Here is a 24215-nt window from a genome sequence, read left to right on the forward strand (position 1 = left end):
GCCCTACCAGTGCTTGAAAAAAACCGGGGTCCAATGTATTTTAACCGGCTGAAATCCTGAAATCCTGAAATCTCGGTTAGATTTTGAGCTTGCCTTGAAGAAAACTTGGAAATTTTCACAAGTTCTAGTGTAATTACCGGCAAAAGCTTCAAATTTTGACCTATAAACCGGGAGAATTTCAAGTTTGTCCTTATTTTCTTTAGTTAGGAAAATGCATTTTTCTAGCCGTGTGCCCTACATAATGTAGTGTTCGAAAAAAATCATTTTCACAAACATACAAAAATCCCTCCAAGACAAATCAGAACCGGAAATTTTACAATACTAGCCAGTATTTTTGCAAAATTGCACTATTTTTCATGTATTTTAAGCAAAATTTTCTGCTTCTTGCCCTCCCCTCAACCGGCTACTTTGATTTTGCAACCGGCTCAAGGCTAATCTGAGGCACACTTTTTTCGAACACTCCCAGCCTACATGTGACGGACCCCTCCTTGCACACATCCCTTTTAATCAAGCGGGAAATCTGGTCGCCATAGCTCATCGCCATTGACAGGGGAAATCCCTTCTGAGTATGCGAGGATGGTGTCCATGGTGGGCTTCTACGTCAACAATAATAACCTAAGAGGAGGCGTTTCCAGATTATTCATAGACATCTTCTTATGGAATCAAGCACAAGCCCCGAAGCACGCCGCGAAATGGGCCACAAAGAAGGGGCGAGCTCGCAGGCTGCAGGGGCCACTAGTTAGATGAGAAGAGCAGGAGGGCCAAATTCGGAGCCACATGAATGGGTGATAAGGGGGAGCCGCTATCTCCCATATCAAGACCTCAACAGGAGAATCTCAAAGCTCGGTTATCCTTTCTAAGCAAAGCAGACAGAGTCAAATGCAAACCTTTCAATAAGCCACACAAAGAAAAAAACATTACCCTTAGCGTCTGCCTGCTGATATGAATGTCCTTTCACCACCCAGCAGGCTCACATTGAGATGCTTTGTATCAACACAATGCCGACTATAGAGCAACCAGCAGCCAATGCTACCACAAGACCTGTTGAAGACAGTGAAATGATATGGATTTCACAAGAGCGTATATCTGAAGCATGTGCTGATTGCATGTCAGAAACATGCGCAGGGCGTTCATGTGATCCAGTGAACAGGATGCTGGTCCGCTACATTTATGCCTTTCTTTTTCTTCTCAATCTTCTTCTTGCTTGGATGGTGCGAGACTATAGCCACAAGGCCCTTTCCGAACTCCCAAGTAAGAAAATATTCAACTCTTACTGTATGTTACTTGCAAATTATTGATGATAGCTGTCAAATGTATGTTCACCTTTGGTTTGAGGATTCCAACGTGGTTTGTTCATGAAGTTAAAAGTGCATTTAGTACAGCTCAATTATCGCCCAATGCATGTAGCTAGCTTAACTTCTATCGCTACTCTAACGACTGAGTTGTGCCTTGATTATCATGACAAAAATATTTGCTGAATCTTGTAAGGAGATAGGTGCTGGAGGTTGTTACGAAAGGGGTGTTCATTTCTGGAACGACTCTATGTGTTCTTATCGGCAATGGACCAGATTTCTTTGAATAGAGTATTCATTACTGGAATGAATGTATGTGTTCAGACCAGCATTGGACCTTTGACTCGATGTGCGTGCTTGTGAGCTTTGCACCCTGTCTTGTCAATTGCCATTGAGTGGTTCATCTTTGTGTGAAGAGGCATTTAACGAGGTGTTTGTAGCTCTACTTTAAATCAATCTGCGAAGTATCACACATGCTGAGATCAGTTTTGTTGTTGAGTTGAAGTGCTTGTTCTAAGGCAGTGAGTGGCCGAACTATTATAGACATCCACGGAAGAAATTTTGTATTTGAACTCAGCCAAGGCTTGCAGGGTCTTTCACATTTTAAGCAATGTCTATCTCAGGCCTCTCGCCACATCTAGTCTATCCCTCTATTATCAGAGTGATGCTATTTTTTTGTTTAATTGGGTGTTGCCTTGGATATCTAGATGCCCACATATATGCTCAGTTACCTCTTATCCTTCCAAATAACAATGATGAGGAAGGCCAATGAAGAAGTATCTTCCCTACAAAACAATAAAAGTATTCGTAAGAAGATTTTGCTGATGCTTCTCTACCAAAGACTTGACAATAACCATTGTAATATTAAATGTGTCCCCCTGTTGAATCATGTTATAAACTTTCAGATATCCCACTTTCATTTGAGGTACTTTACAAGCTCTGAGGAGAGTTTTTGAGGATTTTCTTCTCAATGTGAGCCCCGAGCAACCTAAAGAAGTTCATTACTTAGCTGCAACCACAATATAATTCACAAGACTACTTGCAACAATTGTATTGGCTCCCAGGAGTCAGGATCATAGATGAAGAAACTTGTAGAACGTTTTGTGCATTTGAAACTTCTCTCGAAACGATTCGAAGGTAACATTTCGTACTAGTCTCTATGTCACATGGACTTATACACTGCTTGCGTCTTTGACTCACGGTGGATTCTGGACTCTCTCCTTGTCTTTGGTAAGTAACCTCTACGGCAAGCCGTTATATGAATAAACTTTGCACATGCATTTTTATGGATTTTCACTCATGATTGGTGATGAAACTTCTGAGGTGGTGTTTCTTGATCAAGCGAAAGTGTTTCGAAACTTATGAAACTCATCTCACATGAAACGTTTTGAAACTTTATGGCTACTATGAGTCAGGATGCGTGCTCAAAGCTATCTCCCCAATGGGGTGACATCAACAGTTTTGTTTGCGACAGCTAACACCTGGGCTTATACAAAGCTTATACTAGTTTTCCAAAACTTTCAAGCCACTTGGATTATCACACTTGTGAGTGCATTTATGAGGAGAAGACAGTGTTGAGACTCTCCTACTCTTTTGTGTGTAGCAGAAATGCTGCAATCTAGCTCCCCACTGTTAGATCCTCTGTTTCTCTATCTTTTTCATTCACTAAATAAATGGTCCAAAGATCCTACCTGAATTCTAATTTTGTGAATGCTTAATGAGATAGTTACATATGTAGACTGATTATGACCCCTTTATTTGAGATGCACCTCCTACCTGGCCATTCTTAGTCATTATGATTGAAGTATTGATTATTAGTGGGGACGTAGGAAACTTTTTTTTCTTGCTACGATTGAAGTATTGCTTTATATGGAGTGTAGGGAATGGGTAAGACAATTGTATTGCTATAAGCTAATTATATGGTAAAGCAAAGGAATCAAAAGCAGGACGTTTTCAGAATAGTTATGGCCTTCCTTTCAGCTTTGAGTAAAATGAGGACAAAAAATTGGCAGGCCTGATTTCATGGCAAAAATAGAAGAATGGTGGAAGCAGGCGGCCTCGACCTAAGGGCAATCCGAGTGCGCCTCTGAGCTCTCTCTCGACCTCATGTGAAAATAGATAAAAAATGAGTAAAAGAGGACAACAAGAAAATAATAGAAGTTATTGCTAAAATATCATTGCATCCAATATTGTAAGCCAGCATACAATGAAGATCGATAGTGAAAACACTAAACAAACGACGGAGCAACTCTTGACAATTTAAGATATCGGGGCTTCTCATGGCTAGGTGAGGAAAGCTATAAGGTAGCCAATGCACAAAGTCCCCGCGATCAAGGTAGCCCGTGCAAATGAGCTTGCCAAAGGCAGGACCTATGATCTACATGGTTGCAAATGCTTGCAGCCATGGGATCACAGGTCCTTGCCGATCCTTCCCCTACATTGCATGGTGTAGGACTATAGTCAATGTGGCCTTCCCCTGCCTTGCATGGTGTATAGAGTATTGTAGCAAGTGAGCAATTTTTTATTTGCGGACAAGCATGGTGCCCATGTCGTTATAGCCGTACATATACAAAAACAGTCCTATAGTGCATTTTTTTATTATAAATTTTGTAGGTCATTTTTCATAATTGTTAGGTCCTTTAAAATTAGGTATAGTCCAACGTCATGAGATAATTTGCAGTTGTTTTTTAGGTTTTAGAGTTCTGCCTCTTTTTACGATAAAAAGCGTTTTAAGACTATTAGTTTTTTTCCATGTAGTTATAGATTCTATAGTCTCAATTTGTCACATGGTCATATGGCTTGACCGGGTGTGCCATCTTGAGCTATCGATTTTTACCTTCAGTTCTTCTACCCATGCATATGGCTTGACTGGGTCTCTTGAGCTATCCATTCTTACCATATGTGTAGTTGTGCCTCTTTTTACGATAAAAAGCGTTAAAGTTTTTAAGACTATTATTTTTTTTTCCATGTAGTTACAAATTCTATAGTCTCGATTTGTCACACGGTCATATGGCTTGACCGGGTGTGCCATCTTGAGCTATCGATTTTTACCTTCAGTTCTTCTACCTATGCATATGGCTTGACCGGGTCTCTTGAGCTATCCATTCTTACCAAATATGTAGTTGTGCCTCTTTTTACGATAAAAAGCGTTAAAGTTTTTAAGACTGTTAGTTTTTTTTCCATGTAGTTACAAATCATATAGCCTCAATTTGTCACATGGTCATATGGCTTGACCGGGTGTGCCATCTTGAGCTATCGATTTTTACCTTCAGTTCTTCTACCTATGCATATGGCTTGACCGGGTCTCTTGAGCTATCCATTCTTACCAAATGTGTAGTTGTGCCTCTTTTTACGATAAAAAGCGTTAAAGTTTTTAAGACTGTTAGTTTATTTTCCATGTGGTTACAAATTCTATAGTCTCAATTTGTCACATGGTCATATGGCTTGACTGGGTGTGCCATCTTGAGCTATCGATTTTTACCTTCAGTTCTTCTATCTATGCATATGGCTTGACCGGGTCTCTTGAGCTATCCATTCTTACCAAATGTGTAGCTGTGCCTCTTTTTACAATAAAAAGCGTTTAAGTTTTTAAAACTGTTAGTTTTTTTTCCATGTAGTTACAAATTCTATAGTCTCAATTTCCCACATAGTCATATGGCTTGATTGGGTGTGTTATCTTGAGCTATAGTTTCTTGCCAAGACACGTCTAGCATACCTTGGGTCTATGTGTCACACATACACAATGTCTTTATTTGTATATAATTACAAATATAGTCTCAATTTGTCACATGGTCATATGACTTGACCGGGTGTGCCATCTTGAGCTATTGATTTTCACCTTCAGTTCTTTTAGCTTTCAAAGTGAAATATGGTATACCAATGTGTCACATTAGGTTAATGCAGGAGCTTTGATGTAATAGTTTGAAATAGAATCGAAAATATCTATATATATGTAGTTTGACTTGAATGCTTCTTTTTTTTAATAGGATATCTATATAGTCATTATGGCAGAGGGTAAGAAAAAGGCATTTCTTCAATCTCTAAGGTCAACTCTTTGCAAGGTGATTAGTGAATTTCCGGAGAAGCAGGTAAAACGTATTGTGCAAAGTGAGACGCTCATGGACAAAATGCTTGAAAAAACAATTGTAAGTGCGGTCTTCAAGGAAACCTTTGTTATAAGCAAAGACAAAGCTCGCCAGTCTGCGTATAGTATCATTGGTAACATGGAAAAGTGCCCCTATGATTTATATGAAGCTCTTTCCGAAGGTGTTCAGTTGATAAAGCTCAAGGCTTGGCGTGCAGGAAGAGAGAAGAGTAAGCGTGCCAAAGATATAGATACACAATATGTGTTAGATAAAAAGCTACGAAGGGAGTTACAAATTATGTAGTTGTTTGCAAGTATTCTTGTTTATGAATGGGGCTTGTCTTTATAGATAAGCAGACTCGGGTATGGCCATCAAGGAGATTGTGATTAACCTCAATAAAGGGACAAGGCAAACAAACACACTTGGTTTTGTTATGGGAAGAGAGGGATCCATATGACATGGACATCTCATTTTGTTGATTGTGCAGGATGAGAAGCATGACATATTAGCACTTGGAATGTAGTTTGGTTTTGAGGGTTCTTAAGTTAATTTGGTAGGCTACTTTTATGTTTTCATTTTGTGTTTGTTTGTACATGATTGCCTATCCATGTGGACATGGCCTTTTGGTAATCGTGTGATTAGACTATGTGATTGAAGGTTTCCTATTGCCTATGATATGTAGGTCATAATACCACTTTGAAGTTAGATTACTTTGACTCTATTGAAAATGTGTTTGATTTTAATGTGTAAGATAATCCTTAAATCCCACGTGGGAGCCCAAGATGAGGTGGACAATTTATTTGGAAAAAGAAATTATGTGATGAAAATCCCATGTCAGAGCCCAAGAAAAGGGTGTACTGATTTTTTTTTTAGAAAGAGGTCTCCGTACAAAGGAGGCTCTGGTGAAATTTTTAAGATTTATACTTTACGTACAAAGTCAAAATTAAATATAGATGGTGCTTTTTTAAATTGCATTTTGCTTAAGCATAGACGTGCATTGATATCACATATAATTGTTTTTGTTCAAAAAGATTAATCTTTTCATGAGTTGTTTTGTAATGTGTTTTGATTTGATGAGTGAAGTTTTTCATGGTTGTTTAAGAGTATGCATTATTTGTTATTGAGAGAACAATCCGTTTCATATGTGCGTCTTAAATCCCATGTGGGAAGCTTACTAAGTAGGTGGCTAGTATTATATGTTTTGAGATTGAGATTTGTATTAGTTTACAAGGCAAATGCTATTCGTTTTTTGACATATTACATTGAAATGATTGGTTTATTTTAATTTAGTATTCATTATATTTGTTGCTTTTTATGGTTTTTTCTCTTAACATCTATTTCAAATGAAACACACTACAATGTACACTTCTCTTCATTTGCAGTTCAACATGTGTTTTTGCAAAAGCATGTGCTTCTAAAATTGTTATGTTAATAGTATACATAAAATAGTGGGTCATTACATCCCGTACGAAATCCGTATGAGGGGGGATGGCTCATTGCGAGAACGTCTGTGTCTTGTGCATATGTAGGGGGGTAGGTTAGCATGTAAGATACCGTACATAGGGGGGTTTCTCTAATTTTGATGCATGCAGGTGACATCCCCCCATCACTAATAGTGAATCCCTCGGGGCCCGTGGCCGATCACTGCTTTTGGGATGTGCTATTGGGGGGGGTTTAAGAGCGCCTCTTTGAGCAATAGGATTTAGGTATCTACAAAGATTTCGCTAATACAAATAAGAACCTACCAGTATGTATATATAATATATAGAGTAAGTAGAAAAACAATCACAAGATTCCTTAAGGAAGGTTAGCTCACAGGAGAAAGTGAGAATTCCTTTGTCATAATTTCAGAATCAACCTCGTTCTAGTGAACCTAGGAGACAAACAAGAAGTCGTAGACATCAGAGTATGGTTTACAAATAGACAAACTATCTCACCTTCAATTCGTTCTCCAATGACTGACATGAGATTGGGATTAAAGTACTTATGATTGACCTACGAGTCAATTTTCAATCATTAATCTAGCAACCATAATTGTATGCCTTATGCCTATATGAGGCTTTCCAACAATAAGGCAAACCTTGGTTCATAGTTAGTGATGCCTTTCTCCTTGAGTATTCAAGGCACGGTCATCATTGCAGTCCCCTAAGTTTGAGTGAGCGTACGCTATGCTTTTTACTGAGGATCACAAATCTTTGTAATCTTGTAACCCAATGGTTAACCTCACTCTTTTGATTACATGATTCCCTTTTTACCTTCCCACAATCGATCAATCAATAAATGGATTGGTATAAACCGACGAAGAGGGCAACTCTCCAAAAGGTATTCCAACTGTTGTGATATTTGATTATCTTACCTAGTTTCTTTAATGAATCATTTTGTTTCCATTGTTACCCATGGTTAAATATTTCTTTCCTTTTTCACATGGCCAAGGTTTGTTGTGATGACTTTTCCCACCATATTATTATACTTATGCCTCTTTCTAATTAATTAAGAATCACACCTAGATTTCTCCTTTTAATTAATGGAATCATTACATTGAATGATTCTTTTTAATTAATCAAAATGATTCAAATTCCTCTTTTCATTTTTACATAATTACCTCTTTCTAAATAACCAAAATTATGCTTAAATGCCTCTTTCTAATTAATCAAATCCATGCTCAAATGTCTTTTTCTAATCAACCAAAATCATGCATTTAATATCTCCCTAAAAATCAATCAAATTTATATTTAAAGAAGAATCGAACTCATACATAAATGTCTCTTTCTTGTGCATAAATATAATTAACCAAAATCATGCATGAATGTTGCTTTCTCAATAATTTAGACCTATAGCTCCCTTCTTTAAACATGATTCAATTATCCTATTATGCTCATCTATGCTAATTATTATCCAATCATTTGTCAAAAAAATGATTAAACCAGTTTGAAGCTTAACTTACAATCTCCATATTACATGTATAGGAGAAAATTCTAAACGAAATATATTTTGTGATTGAAAGTCGGGGACTTCCTCCAATACTTTAGTTGCCTCTCTCATCCAATCTTCCTCCATGATGAAGTTGGCCTCTTGTATGAGAAAGAGTGTAATGGATGCTTCCATCTATTCGTTAACCTCCTCACAGTGTTTATAGGGTCCCTTTTCTAGCCTTTTCTTTTGATTTTTCTTTTTCCATGCCTTCAAGCACAAGCAAAGAAAAAACCATGTCCCAAGCTATGAGTTGAGTGCCTATGTATCCCATACCCAAGTTTATGAGGTCATCCTTATACTATGTCCTATAGTTTCATTCGGTAAGCCCTTTGATGAATCTCAAAATGCAAAAGTAAGGTATTGTTGGCTTCATAGATGTGTTTGAGAAAATCCACACTCATCCACACCGTGTCGGACCCTTCAAACACAATTTTATATTCGGTCATATGCTCCTCCATGTAATCGAGAAAGATTTGGAAGGCCTCTACATGCAAGTTGGTTGTGGTCTGCATGCTAATTAAACCCTTAAACCACTCACTAGGCCATGTGCTCGATCTGCAAAGCCAATCTAATTTAGTTGTGCAAAGAGTACATCACATGATGTTGCCATGGGTCCATATGGGAGAAAAATGGCAAGAGAGCTTAGAGATAGAGGTTCATGAAAGTGAGAAATGAACTTTAAAATCTTACAAGGTGATTTATGTACACAAAGTCACGTTAAAAAACCTTTTAATAATCCCAAAACATCACTAAAAAGTATAAATTAATAAAATTCTCACAAAAAAACAACACAAAACACTATTTAAACTGGTTGACATTCGCAATCAATCAAGTTGAATATTGAAAACTTATTAGAAAATAAAATGTTTCAGAAAAACTTGGAAATTAACAAATATGTACAAACATGAAATACAAAACACCATATTTATTAATAAAAGTAAAATTCATGTCAGTTACAAGCTTTTACAGTAATACATTATGGGAAGGCAATGTCCGTACAAAGAAAGCGTTTTCCTTTTTTAACCAAATAACTCTGTCATTGACAACAAAGACGTACGATTTGGACAATTTATATCTCATATTGAGATATTCACAAAGATGGTGAGGTGTCAGTCATTATGCACAAAGATCTTGTGCATTGCATCATCATGGAAGCATATTTGAAGGTCTATGATTTTTTGAGCAGCAACATCAGAGTCAAGTGCCTCCCATACTCCCATCATTTGCTTGCTTCCACCTTTTGTAGGGAAAGACAATTGACAAGCTTTTATTTATTGGTATCTATAACATCAATTTCTCTCCAATTATGTAGTATTTGATTATATCTCTCTTGTAGTTAACCACTTTGGTTTCCCATCCAGCTACAAGGAAGTCGTTCATTGCACCATCCCGTTTGTAAATCCACATTGTTGGTGTCCTATAGACACTTTGTAGTTCAAAGATATACACAAACACATGGAGCCATAAATCATGTTATCATTGCTTTGTGTAGCCCATAGGTGCACTTCATGACTGCATGCAAATCCACCTCCATTCTCCTTTGGGTTAATGCTATCAATGTGTCCTGTGGTGTAGGCCATTCCAAACTCTTTACGCTTGGTGAGTGAATGGAAAATAGATTGTCAAACCCAGTTTGCATAAGCAAAATATAAATATGGCTATAAAAAAGATGTCATGTGAGGGAAGCTCAGAGAATAGACAATCAGCATATAGCAATTTGTTAAGTTCCACATGGATGGCTTCAAAGATCCTTGTGAAGGATTCCACCGGCTCTTGCTCTACAAAATCAGATGGAAAATATCTGCAAGAATGAACAAACAACATATATCATGCACACATTTGAAGCAACCTATAAGGTGAAAGCAAAAAATAGACAATATTAAGTTTTTATACAGAAGGGGACATACAATTTGGAGGAAACCTCGATTGAGTTGATGTTGTTCTTAGCTTCAATTGAGAAGCTATATACAAATGCTACACCTTTGCTAACTACTTACCGTTTTGAGTTTTCTTGTTTCTTCCCTTCTAGTGGTGTGCTTGAAAAGTTGTGTCTCTTTCAGACCTTATGTGCACCTCTTGAACGTGACTACATTGTCATCCATATAAATCAGTTGAAGTCGACAATAACCCAACGAACACTATCGTATTGTACATTGCTGCAAGAAATTGAGTCAATAATACTCCCAAGTCATCGAGCACTTGAGTATGCCATGGAAAGAAGTCACACCATCTTCACAAAGAAATTTATGATTAGTTCCATGCACACTCATGTTCTCAGTTGCATAACGATCAAGGTTAGAAGGTGTACAAATACAGTCAATGTCATCGCTATGAATCTCCACATGCAAGTTGGCTCAGTAATAACATGATAAGCATAATTATGAGCGGATAGGAGATATGACGTTTCTTATTTAACAAAGCACCCAAAAAAGCTTAATGATCTTGCCAAACAGTGCTTTGATACATAAGAAAGAGGTTGTATTTTGAGGGAATATCATTCAAGAGATAAAGGGAGAACAAAGAGCAAAAGTTCTTGAGGAAAGTAAATCCACTCAAGAAAGAAGCTCTAGGAGTAGAAAACAGTATAGATCTGTATCTTTAGGGAGAGCTGTAAAGTGAAGTTCATAGAGAAATAGAGAGCTTCAATAAGGTGATGGCTACCATTGAGGGGAATACAGCAAGCTTGAAGAGGGAACGGGGATTTCAAACTTTTACTGCTACAAGAGCCTTTTGAGAGGTAAAAGTGGTATTGAAGAAGGAGATGCAACTTGCAAGGTGGAGTGGAGAGAGGATAGAGACGATACAATAAAAGAGAGGGAGGGAGGGAATGACCAACACGTTTTTGGAGGGATCCCCTTTTAGTAGGGGGAGAATCCTGCAGCCACTAGAGAGAGAAAAGATTGGTTTTTACCGTGACTTTATTTGAAAATAATAGTTTTTAAATTTTATAAGAGATTTTTTCATTATACTACTAAAGATTCATTTTCCATCTCCTTTGAGCTTACAAATTGGACTACTCATGTTTAGGTCATGCCAGACCCACCAATTCAATCCACATGACATCCACACATTTGCCCATTCCATAATCCCACTTTAAATCCCATGGAAAATAAAGAAGCTTTCTTAAAGCCCATTTCCTTCCTAATGGCAACAAGGGTCTCTGTTATGACTTGTCAAGTCAATTCAACGATGAGATCCTCTATGGAATATAAACCAAATTGATGTTTTTACCCTCTTACTACATGCAGACATTCAAAGAGACATTATATATAGGTTTCTTTACTTGGGAGGACAGGAGTGGTTGGCCTGTACTCCAAAACCTAAGGGCCAGGTTTGTGGATAATTTAGCGATGGAGCACAAGAATGGCATATCTATGAAATTTATGTCAGAGAGAGATAAAGAGATGCGAATCAAATATCAACAAGGCTCAAAATACTTAAAAACTAGAGACCATAGCTCCAACACATTACCTAGCACCATGCTCGTCATATCAAAGGACAATACAAGCTAGGAGGTGGGGATTGTTAGCTACTAAGTAACAAAAGTTGCTACTCAAAGTTCATGGAACACTACCTTTTTAGTTTTTCCATTTTTATATTATGTCAACCACTTAAGTTTGTCGTCTCGCTTTGTAATTTTTTATTCTACAGATATATACATGAGCCAGTATCATTGAGTCAGGGCTATAAGCTTCCATTTAGTAATTGTTATATTTACCGACACTTAGCAACCTGTGAGTTGTTTTGGACAAAGGATGTAACGAGTAGGTTAACGAGACTCTAACATGTAGAGCTTTTGGATCGTGAGCCTTCACACACACACACACACACACACACACACACACACACACACACACAGAGAGAGATAGAACATCCACCTCGGCCCCTTTTCTCATGGCTCGTGGGCTACCCTCCTCCTCGCCACCATCGTGCGTGGCAGAAACTCTTTTGTGCTATCAACACTTGGCCTTCATTAATCAATAGCTTGACCCTTTAATTTTTTTTTTTAAAGGATGTTCTTGGTTAACCACAACCCCTTGCTTCACATATTAGCTTTTGGATCGTGAGCCATCACACACACACACACACACACACACACACACATAGAACATCCACCTCGGCCCCTTTTCTCATGGCTCGTGGGCTACCATCGTGCATGGCAGAAACTCTTTTATGCTATCAACACTTGGCCTTCATTAATCAATAGCTTGACCCTTTAATTTTCAAAAAAAGGAAGTTGTTGGTTAACCACAACCCCTTGCTCCAATATGTCACTGGCCATGCATGCCCAGCTATAGAATGTGTCACATTCCTTCTCCCTTAAGAAAATTTTTCGTCCTCAAAAATTTCATTGGAAGGAGTAATCCTAAAGTTGGAGAATGTTTTTTGGAGCGTGCTTATTCATTTGACTATACACTCTTTATAAATTGCATGTTTCATTCTCTTTCCTCAAGTGTCTAGTATTTCTCAAGCTCATGAGAAAGGGGCCAAGTATCTATGAGTTCCATAATTTGACCATAATTTGATCATCTGGGACCAAATTATCAAAATCTCTTAGTCTCTTCTTAATCCTACTTACATTAAAAAATGGGTGGATTCCACTTGTCACTGTTATATGAAAATTTTAGTATAGGTACGTAATCTTCCCAATTAGGTTTCTTTTTACTTGCAAATGCCTTAGAATATCTTCTAGGATTTGGTTAACCCTTTTAGTCTAACCATCTGTTTGTGGATGATCAGTTGTACTCATGCTAAGCTTGGTCTCAAGTCTAGCAAAAACGACTATCCAAAAGTGGCTATTAAATCTTCTACCCCGATAAAAAACAATGTCTACAGGTAGACCATAAAGTCAGTATAGATGTTCAACAAATAACTTTTTCCAATAAATGAGCCTTAACGTCTAACATGGTAGAAATAAACCTAGCCATCTTGGTTAACTTATAAAGTTATGAGTGGCATAGTCATCAATCATAACTCTCACTCTTTTCCCTTTAACAAATCCATGTATCCTCACCAAATCATATGGTCCAACAATGGAACTCCACATATTAGCTGACAAATTATAAATGTGAGTAATTTCATCATCATGCAAATCTCTATCGATTTATACTTTTCCTTACCAAGGTCAAAAGAGGGTTTGAATGACATGGATTTACTTATCCCTTTTGCCCTTGTCAAGGTTTTTTTCTTTATCACCATCCCCTATCTTCTTGTTCTTAGGGCAGAGTTCCATGCAGGGTGGCTAAGAGACAAACAGGTGAAACATAGGTTTTCTTTCTTTGCTCTCTCAAAGTCTTCTTAAATAAGCTTAAGCCCCTTGATCATTTTTCTAAAAAGTAGTTTCTTGTCCTTCAAAAATGAAAATTTCTTAGAATGGCTGTGGAAGTTACAGTTTCCTTACCTTTGGGCTCACCATTAGTGGTGGGGTTTGTCATGCCTCCTTAGCGTGTGTAGTTTCCCATGGGCACATCAACATCAACAAGCTATTGCTCAGCTATAGCATCCTACATGCCCACATCATCAAAGGAAGTAAAGCATGCAAGTGATGAAGATGGTGGGGTTTGTCGTGCCTCCTTAGCGTGATGCTTTTGGTTTAGCATAGTCTACTCCAAATGGAACCAAGAATTCAACTTGGCCGAAGATCTGGTGCAGTGGGATGCACAAGAGGGGAGTTACTCCACTCCTTTGTCAACAGATGCCTCGATTTTGATACTAAAGTCACTGATGTCTCTTTGAGCTTCAGGGATACTGAGAGCTGACAGTATTCTGCTGGATGACTTTATGAAATGGAATTCCTGATTATGATACTGATTTGTTCTTGACTTCTTGTGAGTGCTCCTAGGAACTGATAGCCGAAATGGTTTCCCATGGCACATCAACATCAACAAACCGTGCCTCGGCTACAGCATCCTACATGCCCACATCATCAAATGAAGTAAGGCATGCAGGTGATGAAGAAGCCCATGAATCACTACATCTCTGTAAGAATGTACCACCTTGTTCCATGCTTTTGCAAGTGTGCAATTACCATTACAAGGAACAATTTTTAAACGCAGATTTCATTATAGAGGTACAAATTTATGGGAAGAAAGCTAAGAGCATAAGTAAATGGTCTTCTTGGGGTTCACCCAAGGAGATCCCTCCCCCAAATCCACATTCTTTCCCTTCTTTTTCGTTTCATCTGCGATTGAAAGCTTTCCCTTACTGGGAGTGCTTGGAGCTAGCGAATTTGACTTTGCCTTTATCCAGAGATGGAGCATGAGGCTCGGTAGAGGCCCCAATAGAGGTTGATGTAGGTTTTAGAGACCTCTTTCTCATTGGAAAGAGTAAGATGAGGAACAACTGAAGGAGGAGGTTGGAAATTAGGTTCAAGACGTTCATGCGTGTGTCCAAATGTCCACTGCATCTCTGTAAGAATGTACCACCTTGCTCCATGCTTTTGCAAGTGTGCAATTACCATTACAAGGAAGCAATTTTTGCAACGCAAATTCCACAATAGGAGGTACATAATCATGGGAAGAAAGCTGAGAGCATAAGTAAATGGTCTTCTTGGGGTTCACCCAAGGACATCCCTCCCCCAAATCCACATTCTTTCCCTTGTTTCTAGTTTCATCTGCGACTGGAAGCTTTCCCTTACTCGGAGTGCTTGGGGAGCTAGCATATTTGACTTTGCCTTTATCCAGAGATGGAGCATGAGGCAAGGTAGAGGCCCCAATAGAGGGACCCAGGTTTAGAGACCTCTTTCTCATTGGAAAGGCCAAGCTGAGGAACACCTGAAGGAGGAGGTTGGAAATTAGGTTCAAGACATTCATGTGTGTGTCCAAATGTCTCACACCAAAAGCATGAATTCACAAATTTACCTCATTTGAGCTTGAATAGGCGTTTCCCAATAAGAGGTTCACCTAAGTCAACAATAATGTCATCAAGGGTGCGTGGAAAAACAAGATAACCAAATTGAGTGTATATTGCGCTTTTGGGTCCATGAGAGCTTGAACTGGAATGAGCATCTTAGAAGTGGTTTCTAACCTTCCCATGCATTCCGTGCATCTTGAAAATCATCCACCAATAAACAAGCCCGAATTTCTCCCATTTGCAAAGACTCTACAACCATCTATTTCCAGCACTTGTAAGAGGAGTTGGAAGGTGTGGCAAAATCCGACATGCAGTGGAATGTATTCAAACTAAGGACAGTGTCTTTTATATACACACAAAATACACACTCGGAAAAAGAACTATGCAACTTTGTACACTTACCCAAAGATATGAACAGAAACTTCACACTAAGAAATCAGCCAAATACCAAGCTCTGTACATCTTTGTGAACAAGAATCCCTACACATCCTTGAAGACTAAAAACTGACGCAAGAGAACGACCACCCAAGAGCACACCAACACACACACACACAAACAAACATCCAGCTCGCCCTCTTTTCTCATGGCTCATGGGTTGACCTCCTTGCTGCCATCGTACATGGCAACCCCTTCATGTTGTTAGCACTTGGCCTTCATTAGCAGAAAGTTCCCACTTAACCACGGCTCCTTGCTCCTGTGTGTCTGAAAATGCATGCCCAAATGTAGAATATGCCACAAAGGACCAAACCCCAAACTTTGTCCAAGTATAAAGGTCATTGCTTTTAGCCTCAATTTCAAGCTTTAAGGAGATGAGGTTTTGTTGATTGCACTACTGAGTTGTGTATCTATGGGCTTGACCTACTCATTTCATCATCATATGACACTTTGATTCCAAGCATTGTTACGTGTTGCTAGGTGTAAGCCTTCACCCAACAAGTATGATTTAAGCACCCATTTGACAAACCGTCATGGTGCTAAATCGCCAAATCGTATGATCTAAGCTCTCATTTGACGAACCATCAAGGTAGCAGTAGGTAAAACTTTACATTCTTCATCCGTAGGATACCTTAAACACCAAATTTGACTCGCTACAATAAAGGATAAAGCTGAGTATCAATTCTGAGACTAGCTATTGTTTGATGATTCTAAGATCGTACCTGCGTTTTGCATACCATCTTTACAAGCTTGGTTGCATTTGAGTATCACTTGGTTGTCGCATTGGTTGTAATTGCCTTGTGGTCATAGTTTAACCTATGATGACTGTGTGATCATCTAAAAGTGGGTTTCTGATTGTAACCTGCATAGATATTATCTTCCAAGGACCAAACAAGTTTTTGTTGCCTCCACACTATCCAAGTGTACTATCGACAATCAACAATAGAGAGTAGTGTAGTAGAGTGCAGCGTAGAAACATATTTCACACTCAATTTGGATTCAAATTCAATGGACCAATTACAATTAACCATCTCTTCGGCTTCTTTTCCCATTTGTCCTTATTTTGAACCATCATCATCATTGCCTCTCCATAAACATCCCAGGCCACTTGTTGCTCTAAAGAATTTACTTTGTTGTAACCTTTCTTGTATACAAAACCCATTGCAAAATACACACCAACTACATCGTTTGTAGAAGCTTCCTGGTACACATGTACATGTAGCAGATTTATGTCCTCCAAACATATTGACTTGACAGTCTTCAAATGCACCTAGTCACTACTGGCGTGACTCTAGGTGAAGGTTGATAGACATTGTTGCTTTATGACCACTGCCATGGAATAATCTTCTCAAACATGTTCCAACCGTCAAGGTCCAGGGTCGCGGGGCACGCAATCATAGCCGTCCATCTACTCTGCATTACTGGCGGGAAAGTTAGGCTGCAGCTGTTGAATCGCTGACACCTCAGCACAAGCAATGAGTGAGCTCCACACCAGCACACGGAATGTTATGAGCTGCTGACACATCAGCATTGGGAATTGATCGGACAGTCTGCACTGAGACATAATCCAGGTGGTGTGTTGGGACGCACGGCAGCTCAGCTACCAGCTAGTCAGAACCCGACAGTACATCAACAGAACAATTTGCCACAGTACTACGCCTGCACTGATCTGGTGCAGCATTCACCGAAGGCATGAGAACCACCAGGGCTATTAATAAGATAGATGTCGTAAGCTGGATATTCGGGCGAGCGCAGATCTGTGTCAGACGCACGACACCTCAGCGCGTGGATTCTCAGACCTGTCAGCTAGTCTGAACCCAACACACCAGCATGTGGAAAAAATTGATGCACATTGGGACTAAGTCTAGCCCCGCTCCCCTGGACTCTTGATGGCCGGGAAAGGGCCTCTAGTGTCCTTCCCCCCGTAATAACTGCTCCCACCATGGCTCCCGGCTTCCACCGGTCGCCATGTGGTCGCAGTTATTACGAGAAAATGACACTAGAGGCCCTTTCCCTACACCATAATCCCTGTAACTATCGTCCACCTTGACACAGAAGCTGTTCAATATGGGAATTCTCACTTCCAAGACACACCACTGGGCAGCTATATGATAGGTGAGAGAAGGCTAGCATAGATAAATTCATACAAGACCAACCTTTGTTAGAAGCCTCAGCATATTGTATCTTGCTGGGCTTGGCGGGGGTTTTACACGATGTCGCTTGATGGGCAAAGGGTGTCTATAAAAGATCTTCATTAGAGCCATCATCTGTAATAATTTGCACCAAGGGATAATGTGGAGCATTCAATTGTGTGCGAGCCCGTCGACACACACACAAAGAAGGAGACCATGCAAACCTACAGGCAGAAAAAAACAGAAATTGCATATGCAAACATGTAAAAGAATGAATGACATTAGCCTGTTTAGCTGCGTAAACAAAACCTAAAAACACAGCATGCAAAGAGAGAGAGAGAGAGAGAGAGAGAGAGAGTTCCCCTGCCAAAAGCGGAAAATGATCGGCAATATATTACCCTCACTTTGGAAATGATGATCATTGATAATCTCTTTACTCCAGCCAAACCTGCATGCAAGAGAGAGAGAGAGAGAAAATATACTACCCTCACCTTGGAAATGATGATCATTGATCATCTCTTTACCCCAGCTAACCCCGCGAGAGAGAGAGAGAGAGAGAGAGAGAGAGAGAGAGAGAGAGAGAGAGAGAGAGAGAGAGAGAGAGATGAAATGAAATGAAATGAAATGTTATATTAACGTCTTCAAAAGGCCATAGTGACCTATGAGACCCGAAAGTTACAAAGTGGTGGATCTGATACAAAGTCAGAGTAACAAAATAACCTAACAATAGTACAAAACAAAGATATATACTATGGGGTCCTAAGTTGGTCGATGTGAGCCAAGCAAAAAACTAAGCCAAAAATGGGCGGCTTGTTGGGATAGCTGAATCACAAGAGATCTAGCATCGGTCGTTGGCGAATCTCATCAATTTCCTCCATGGTTAGCAGTCTAACCGGGCGTCGTGCATGCCTGGCCAGCATGCTCCGATTTTTCTGTCGTAGCCTCCATCGATGCTGTGTAGTTCTTCGCAATCGCGGGCGCCTGGATTTCCCCAGTTCAATCACTCGGTCAATCAGTGTGCCTCTGGTGTGAGACGAGGGGGAGCTCTGCTATGGGAGTGGCTCTTGCGGCTGTCCCGTGTCTGCTCTGAAGAAGTCTGTGATCCGTCTTTGAGACAAGCTAGCCTCGCCATTCATCAGGCTATCTCTGTGTCTGTGCAGCTCGAGCAAGAACAGACCCAGACATCTTTGATCTTCGTATCCCATGACTCTTGAGAGTGGTCCAAAACCCTCTCTGAACAAGCAATGGAAGCGGCCTCGTATCTCGTAGTAGACGGGGCAGCGGCATGTATAGTGTAGCTCTGTCTCAGGTTCCATGTTACACAAGGGGCATGTCCTGTCCTCTGCTGGTACTCCGCTGTATCTCCCAGTTTCAATCCACAACTGGTGAGAGGATGTGCGTAACTGGCCAATAGCACATCGTATCCCACGAGACAAGTGGGTATCCATGTATCTGGGTCTCGTCACAAAACCATCTTCCGTTAGCTGGAGAAGGTGGTCTCTGTAGAAAACCATCTTCGTGCCCAATTCTTGTGCTTGTTGTATCCATGTCCTCCTGGTGTCTAGCTGGGTCAGGTCTTGACGGATGAGCTTGGTGATCTCTGACTGTGTAAGAGTGAGAGATGGTGCATCCAATGAGTAATGGAATGGTGGCAGCCTGTCTATGTTGAACCCATGTCCCTGAAACCATGATGTCATCTCCCCATACCAGCATGTTGTATCTCCTTGTATGGCTAACTGTCGAGAGGATTCAAGTGCTATGCAAGCATATCTGTTTCTAGGAAGTTCCCATGTGAGGTTTATGAAGGAGACTGATCTTGTGAGCGCCTCCACCACTAGTGGGGGGGCCGCTAGCTCTGCTTGGATAATGGCTCGTGGTACTGATGTCTTGGCTCTAATGAGCCGCGAGATCATAGAGACGAGAGGTTTCTCCAGGTTCCCCCATCCGTCTGTGCGACCCTGCCTCCCGTGGTGATCCAGTGAAGGTCCCCATATCTCCGTTCCATAGAGTAGTGCTGAAGCCACCAAGGTGTCAAAGAGCCAGAGCTTCGTCCGGGGCTCTTGAAACTGAACCTGCGAACACATCCTCTCCAATCTACCCAATGCTGCGTGGGCTCTAGTAAGTCTGGTCTCAGCTGCTCTTCTGAGTGAGAATGCAGGTCCGCTAAAAACCACTCCAAGGTAAGTGTAAGCGTCTGTGTACTCCACAGTCTCCTGGCCGTATGCCTGCCCAGTTGCACGTATTCCCTCCCTCTGCCCATCTACTCAGTTGTTGCTCAAGAATGGATGCATACAACCGTGCCAGTGTGCGCCCAATGCACTGAGGACCCGGGGCGACCTCTAGAGGACTGCTCATGAAAGAGCCGCCACGCCTCACGCGAGTCCTGACTCAAGAATAGCTGACATAGATCCCGCTCGAGTCGAGCCAAAAAACCCCCTTTTTTTCCGCCGCACCAGGCGTCGGAAGTCAATCTGTGACTGTCTGTGAGTGACGTCCCCCAACAGCACCTCCCTCTGAAGTCTGGCTCTAGTCTGGCGGCACTCCTCATCGTACCAGCTGTTCTGAGGCATGCTCCCTGATCGGCGGCTCGGCTCAGGCTTGGTGTGTGGGTATGCTTCTACTGCTGCCTCATGTAATGTCTGTGTCAGTATAGTAGTTAGCTCCTCCAGAGGTCGCCCCGGGTCGAGAAAGGGGACTGTCCTCTGGGTGATGCATAAACTGATGTACTCGGGGGAAAGTAGCAAATAGCTAGATAGAGGTATCTGCCTGTCTCTGCTTTTAATCTCACCCACATGTACCTAGCTTGCTCGTCCCTGCGGGCTGTGTGTATCAGTGGCTGCAGATCCTCTCTAAATAACACTGCCACTCCCCCCAAGCCCCGCCCTCTGTGCTCTGAGTGTGTCTCCTGTCTGTAGACTGTCTCACACCTGTATCCACTGATGTGTGGCATGGATTGCCCAAGGGCCTGGTGTGTTTCTGAGTAAAAGATGATGTCTCTTCCAGTAAAACTATCCTCAAAAGCTCCCACATCAAGAAGCATAGATCCATTGCAGTTCCAGGCAGCTACTTGCTACTTTGAGTGTGGTCCCATAAGTCTTGCACCGTCATGTGGAGCGTCGCTCTAGAGAGAGAGAGAGAGAGAGAGAGAGAGAGAGAGAAGAAGAAGAAGAACGTAGGAAACTATCCCGAGAGACCTTAAAGAGTTGAACTCAAGACCTGTTATTCAAGAGGGAAATGGCATAACCAATCTACACACTTGAGAGAGAGAGAGAGAGAGAGAGAGAGAGAGAGAGAGAGAGAGAGAGAGAGAGAGAGAGAGAGCATTTAGATTTAAATATTCTTTGGACAGATGATGCCTACAAAGGTACATAATGATGAACACATTCTTTGCTGATTATCACCTCTTTGCTGGGAAGGATTGCACACAGTTACCCGGATCCTTCACCTAAAACTATCTTACATCTCCTAAAAATGTGTACAAGAGGGAGAGGGAGAGGAAGGGTGTTCCTTTGAACCAGCACCTCTACGAAACAGCCACTTCAACTCCAATTTTCTTAGCAACCTGCAAACATAAGCGCTTTTATCAGACGTCCAAAGCAATAAATCAAGAGAAAAAGAGTAGATGAAAGCACCCACAGAGGCTGCTTGCACAGGAAGTTCAAATATGAATGGAACACTACTGTAAACAGAATGCCACGCACAGGCATTCGCACTAATCTATCTTGTAACAACTTAATCTGCAGTATATAGCGAGTCCATGATGGCATTGGACAAATCCTAGAAAGTCAACAGGTGACACACCTGTTCAAAGGATGTTACATCTTCACCCCACAGCCAAGCATCACATCCAGCATCTCTAGCTCCCCAAATGTCATTACGTCGGTCATCGCCCACATGCACAGCATCCTGCTCTTGGACCCCCAACAGTTCACAAGCTGCAGAGAATATGGCTGGATTGGGCTTCTCTGCCCCAACCTACATCCAAATCATAATAGTTTAGTTCAAGATATCTTGCAGGAAACAATACGAGCGTACGACGATACACATACCTCCGCTGATATTGCCATGGCATCAAACCAATCATAACAGTGTAGGGCGCTCATAAGAGGCCTCAGCCGAGTATCAAAGTTGGATACCACTGCCACTTTCACACCTGACAGCCTTAAAGCTTCAAATATTCTGCCAGCATCTGGGTCCGCAATTCTCCAGGCCTGTGAGCAGAGCAAGACTCTTCAAGAACAAGCAGCGGAGAGAGACTTTGCCCATGTAGCCATTGAAATGTGAGAGAAGGGTCGGCCAAACAAGACACCCGGGTGGTTATCTCCGGAATGTTTAAGCATCCTATATGTTGTGTGTGTACACTCATAAACACAGCATATGTTGACCACTTCTAGTTTTTTTTTTTTTTTTTTTTTTTTGGGGCGCGGGGGGGGGGGGGGGGGGGGGGGGGGGATTGGGGGGCAGCAAAAAAAAAAATGGTTCTGTGTGGACGCTACTAGATACAAAGCAAGTAAAACCTCTGCAGTGGTGTAGTAGTGATAGAGCTCCTCCAAATACGCAGGATCACTGCAGCCAGTGGCCTTCTCAACTATGAACTGCCAAAATGGCCTTGCGTCATTTTCATATCTGCACAAACATATTCACACCAACAGAGAAGTTAGGGCACAAAACAACTAGAAGCCGGTCTGCCCTCTCCCAGTTTCCCGCCTTTCTGTGGGAACCTTCTTCTTGAGAAATTTCTAAGGTCTTTCAAATGAAAGACAATCCCAGAAGTTGCCTGTCTAAAACCAAAACTCTGTCAACTGAACGCCCCATCAGTTTAATTCTGATCTCAATCTGTTTTTGATGGACTTTAAGGGTAACTATTGCCAGATTCCGAGGCAAAACAAGCGTGCACACACAACTCGTGATTTTGTACCTGCAACATCAAGTAAACTAGAAATCCTCAACCAAGGCACTAACAGCAGCGATTCAGGGCTGCCATTTAATGATCATTGTATCCCACTCCACCATTTTCCTTTGTATCCTTCTTCACTCTACTGTTTAGTTTCACTTCAAATATTCAGTTGGGCAGTACTTATCAAATGGATGGATCTCAAGATTCATTGTTTGCTAACTGTAGGCACACGCTAGACAAGTATGAGACAAGTATGCACAATATTTCTCCCACTCCACCATTTTCCTTTGTATCCTTCTTCACTCTACTGTTTAGTTTCACTTCAAATATTCAGTTGGGCAGTACTTATCAAATGGATGGATCTCAAGATTCATTGTTTGCTAACTGTAGGCACACGCTAGACAAGTATGAGACAAGTATGCACAATATTTCACCTGATATGACATACTTACATGCTCCCAATTCCAATGCACATTGTTTGTATCCAAAAAAAACTTGATTCTTCAGCCGAGTTTTCATCCGTACCATACTCCAGCTTGCCTGCCTCATATGGCAGGATATCCCTAACCATAGCCGATAGGCTAATGAAGTATATCAATCCTTGATTTCATATAGGACGCCAGCAATCACCTTACCTAGTTTCAATCAATATGGAAGGACATTTCCTTTCATGTAGTATTCTACCTTATTACCCTCAACAGGCAGCTTCCACTTCTAAACGATTCAAGCGGATCCACTGTCAAAGTTTGACACCTCTAGAGTTTAAAATCGTCCTTGTTTACAGTGCTTACAGCAGTTTGATTAACAAGTGACAATTGCACTGAAAAGTCAAAAATTGCATGGGTGGCCTGCTTTTTTGGAAGAATGGAGCTCACTCGCCTTGAGACCAGATTCACCAAGACCCTGGCATTTGTTTAAGGCTCTCCAAGAAAATTTGAATTGTGTTTTGAACTGATTGCTACCAGAAACAAAAGCGTGTAATAAACAAAACTCAATTCAAAAAAGACAAATATTGGAACAACTGAAAAGAGAACCCTCACAAGATACCAGAGGGGCAGAGTGCTTCTAAGAAATGGGCAGAGTTCCTCTCTCAGAAGCCCCTGCCAAGACGTTCATTGCATCATTGAGCAAAATTGTCCACAATCGCTTTGTGAGCCCACTCGATGAACCTCAATGCACATACATGCTGGCCACATATTTGTAGCTCCTTGTTGCTAAAAGCAACCCCAAAAGCACCTTCTATTACAACTTGTTGCAAACGCCACTTCGCAACTGTAGCCCACGTAAATAAGTCATGAAAAGCAAATATATGGCTGGCTGCCACATTGGCATGCATACGCCTGTTGCACCTCATTTGTTCCCTACAATTTGCCTCTTCAGCAGTCGTATGATCCATAATAAGTAATGATCTACCTACTACAGTCTGCCATATCAGCATTTAACCCACGATCTCTCCGCATCTGTACAATGGGTGCACGTACTCTCTTTGTGACACAGTGGAGTAATTACCCCCAAATACATCAGTCAAAACCAACATAGCACAAAAGAT

At 41.0% G+C, this 24215-nt stretch overlaps 2 protein-coding genes across 3 annotated transcripts in view; both read right to left on the minus strand.

Moving 5' to 3' along the window:
* Positions 1 to 13318: 13318 nt before the first annotated feature.
* Positions 13319 to 20949, minus strand: LOC147428747 (uncharacterized). 2 transcript variants are annotated; one of them, XM_086497753.1, is made up of 3 exons: positions 15377 to 20949; positions 15211 to 15252; positions 13319 to 15123 (listed from the first exon to the last, which is right to left on the minus strand). In XM_086497753.1, exon 1 carries the CDS (start codon positions 19851 to 19853, stop codon positions 18819 to 18821), a length of 1035 nt encoding a protein of 344 aa, XP_086353879.1. In that variant the 5' UTR covers positions 19854 to 20949; the 3' UTR covers positions 13319 to 15123; positions 15211 to 15252; positions 15377 to 18818. The 2 variants fall into 2 exon arrangements, with proteins under 2 accessions (XP_086353879.1, XP_086353878.1); XM_086497752.1 differs by having other exon boundaries at positions 15211 to 20949.
* A 143-nt stretch (positions 20950 to 21092) lies between these two features.
* Positions 21093 to 24215, minus strand: part of LOC147428748 (uncharacterized) — a 35066-nt gene continuing 31943 nt past the window's right edge. The window contains exons 3-6 of the mRNA XM_086497754.1: positions 22287 to 22395; positions 21819 to 21980; positions 21571 to 21744; positions 21093 to 21331 (exon numbers count right to left, since the gene is read on the minus strand). Of these exons, the coding sequence (XP_086353880.1) occupies positions 21293 to 21331; positions 21571 to 21744; positions 21819 to 21980; positions 22287 to 22395 (484 nt within the window). The 3' untranslated portion in view covers positions 21093 to 21292. The remainder of the gene's footprint in view (positions 21332 to 21570; positions 21745 to 21818; positions 21981 to 22286; positions 22396 to 24215) is intronic.

Source organism: Adiantum capillus-veneris, chromosome 23 (assembly GCF_014529385.1).
Source record: "Adiantum capillus-veneris isolate H3 chromosome 23, ASM1452938v2, whole genome shotgun sequence".
Classification (NCBI taxonomy): Eukaryota; Viridiplantae; Streptophyta; class Polypodiopsida; order Polypodiales; family Pteridaceae; genus Adiantum; species Adiantum capillus-veneris.

Coding starts and splice junctions, on each gene's coding strand:
- LOC147428747 (XM_086497753.1), bottom strand. CDS start 19,853: ATGTGTTCGCAGGTTCAGTTTCAAGAGCCCCGGACGAAGCTCTGGCTC.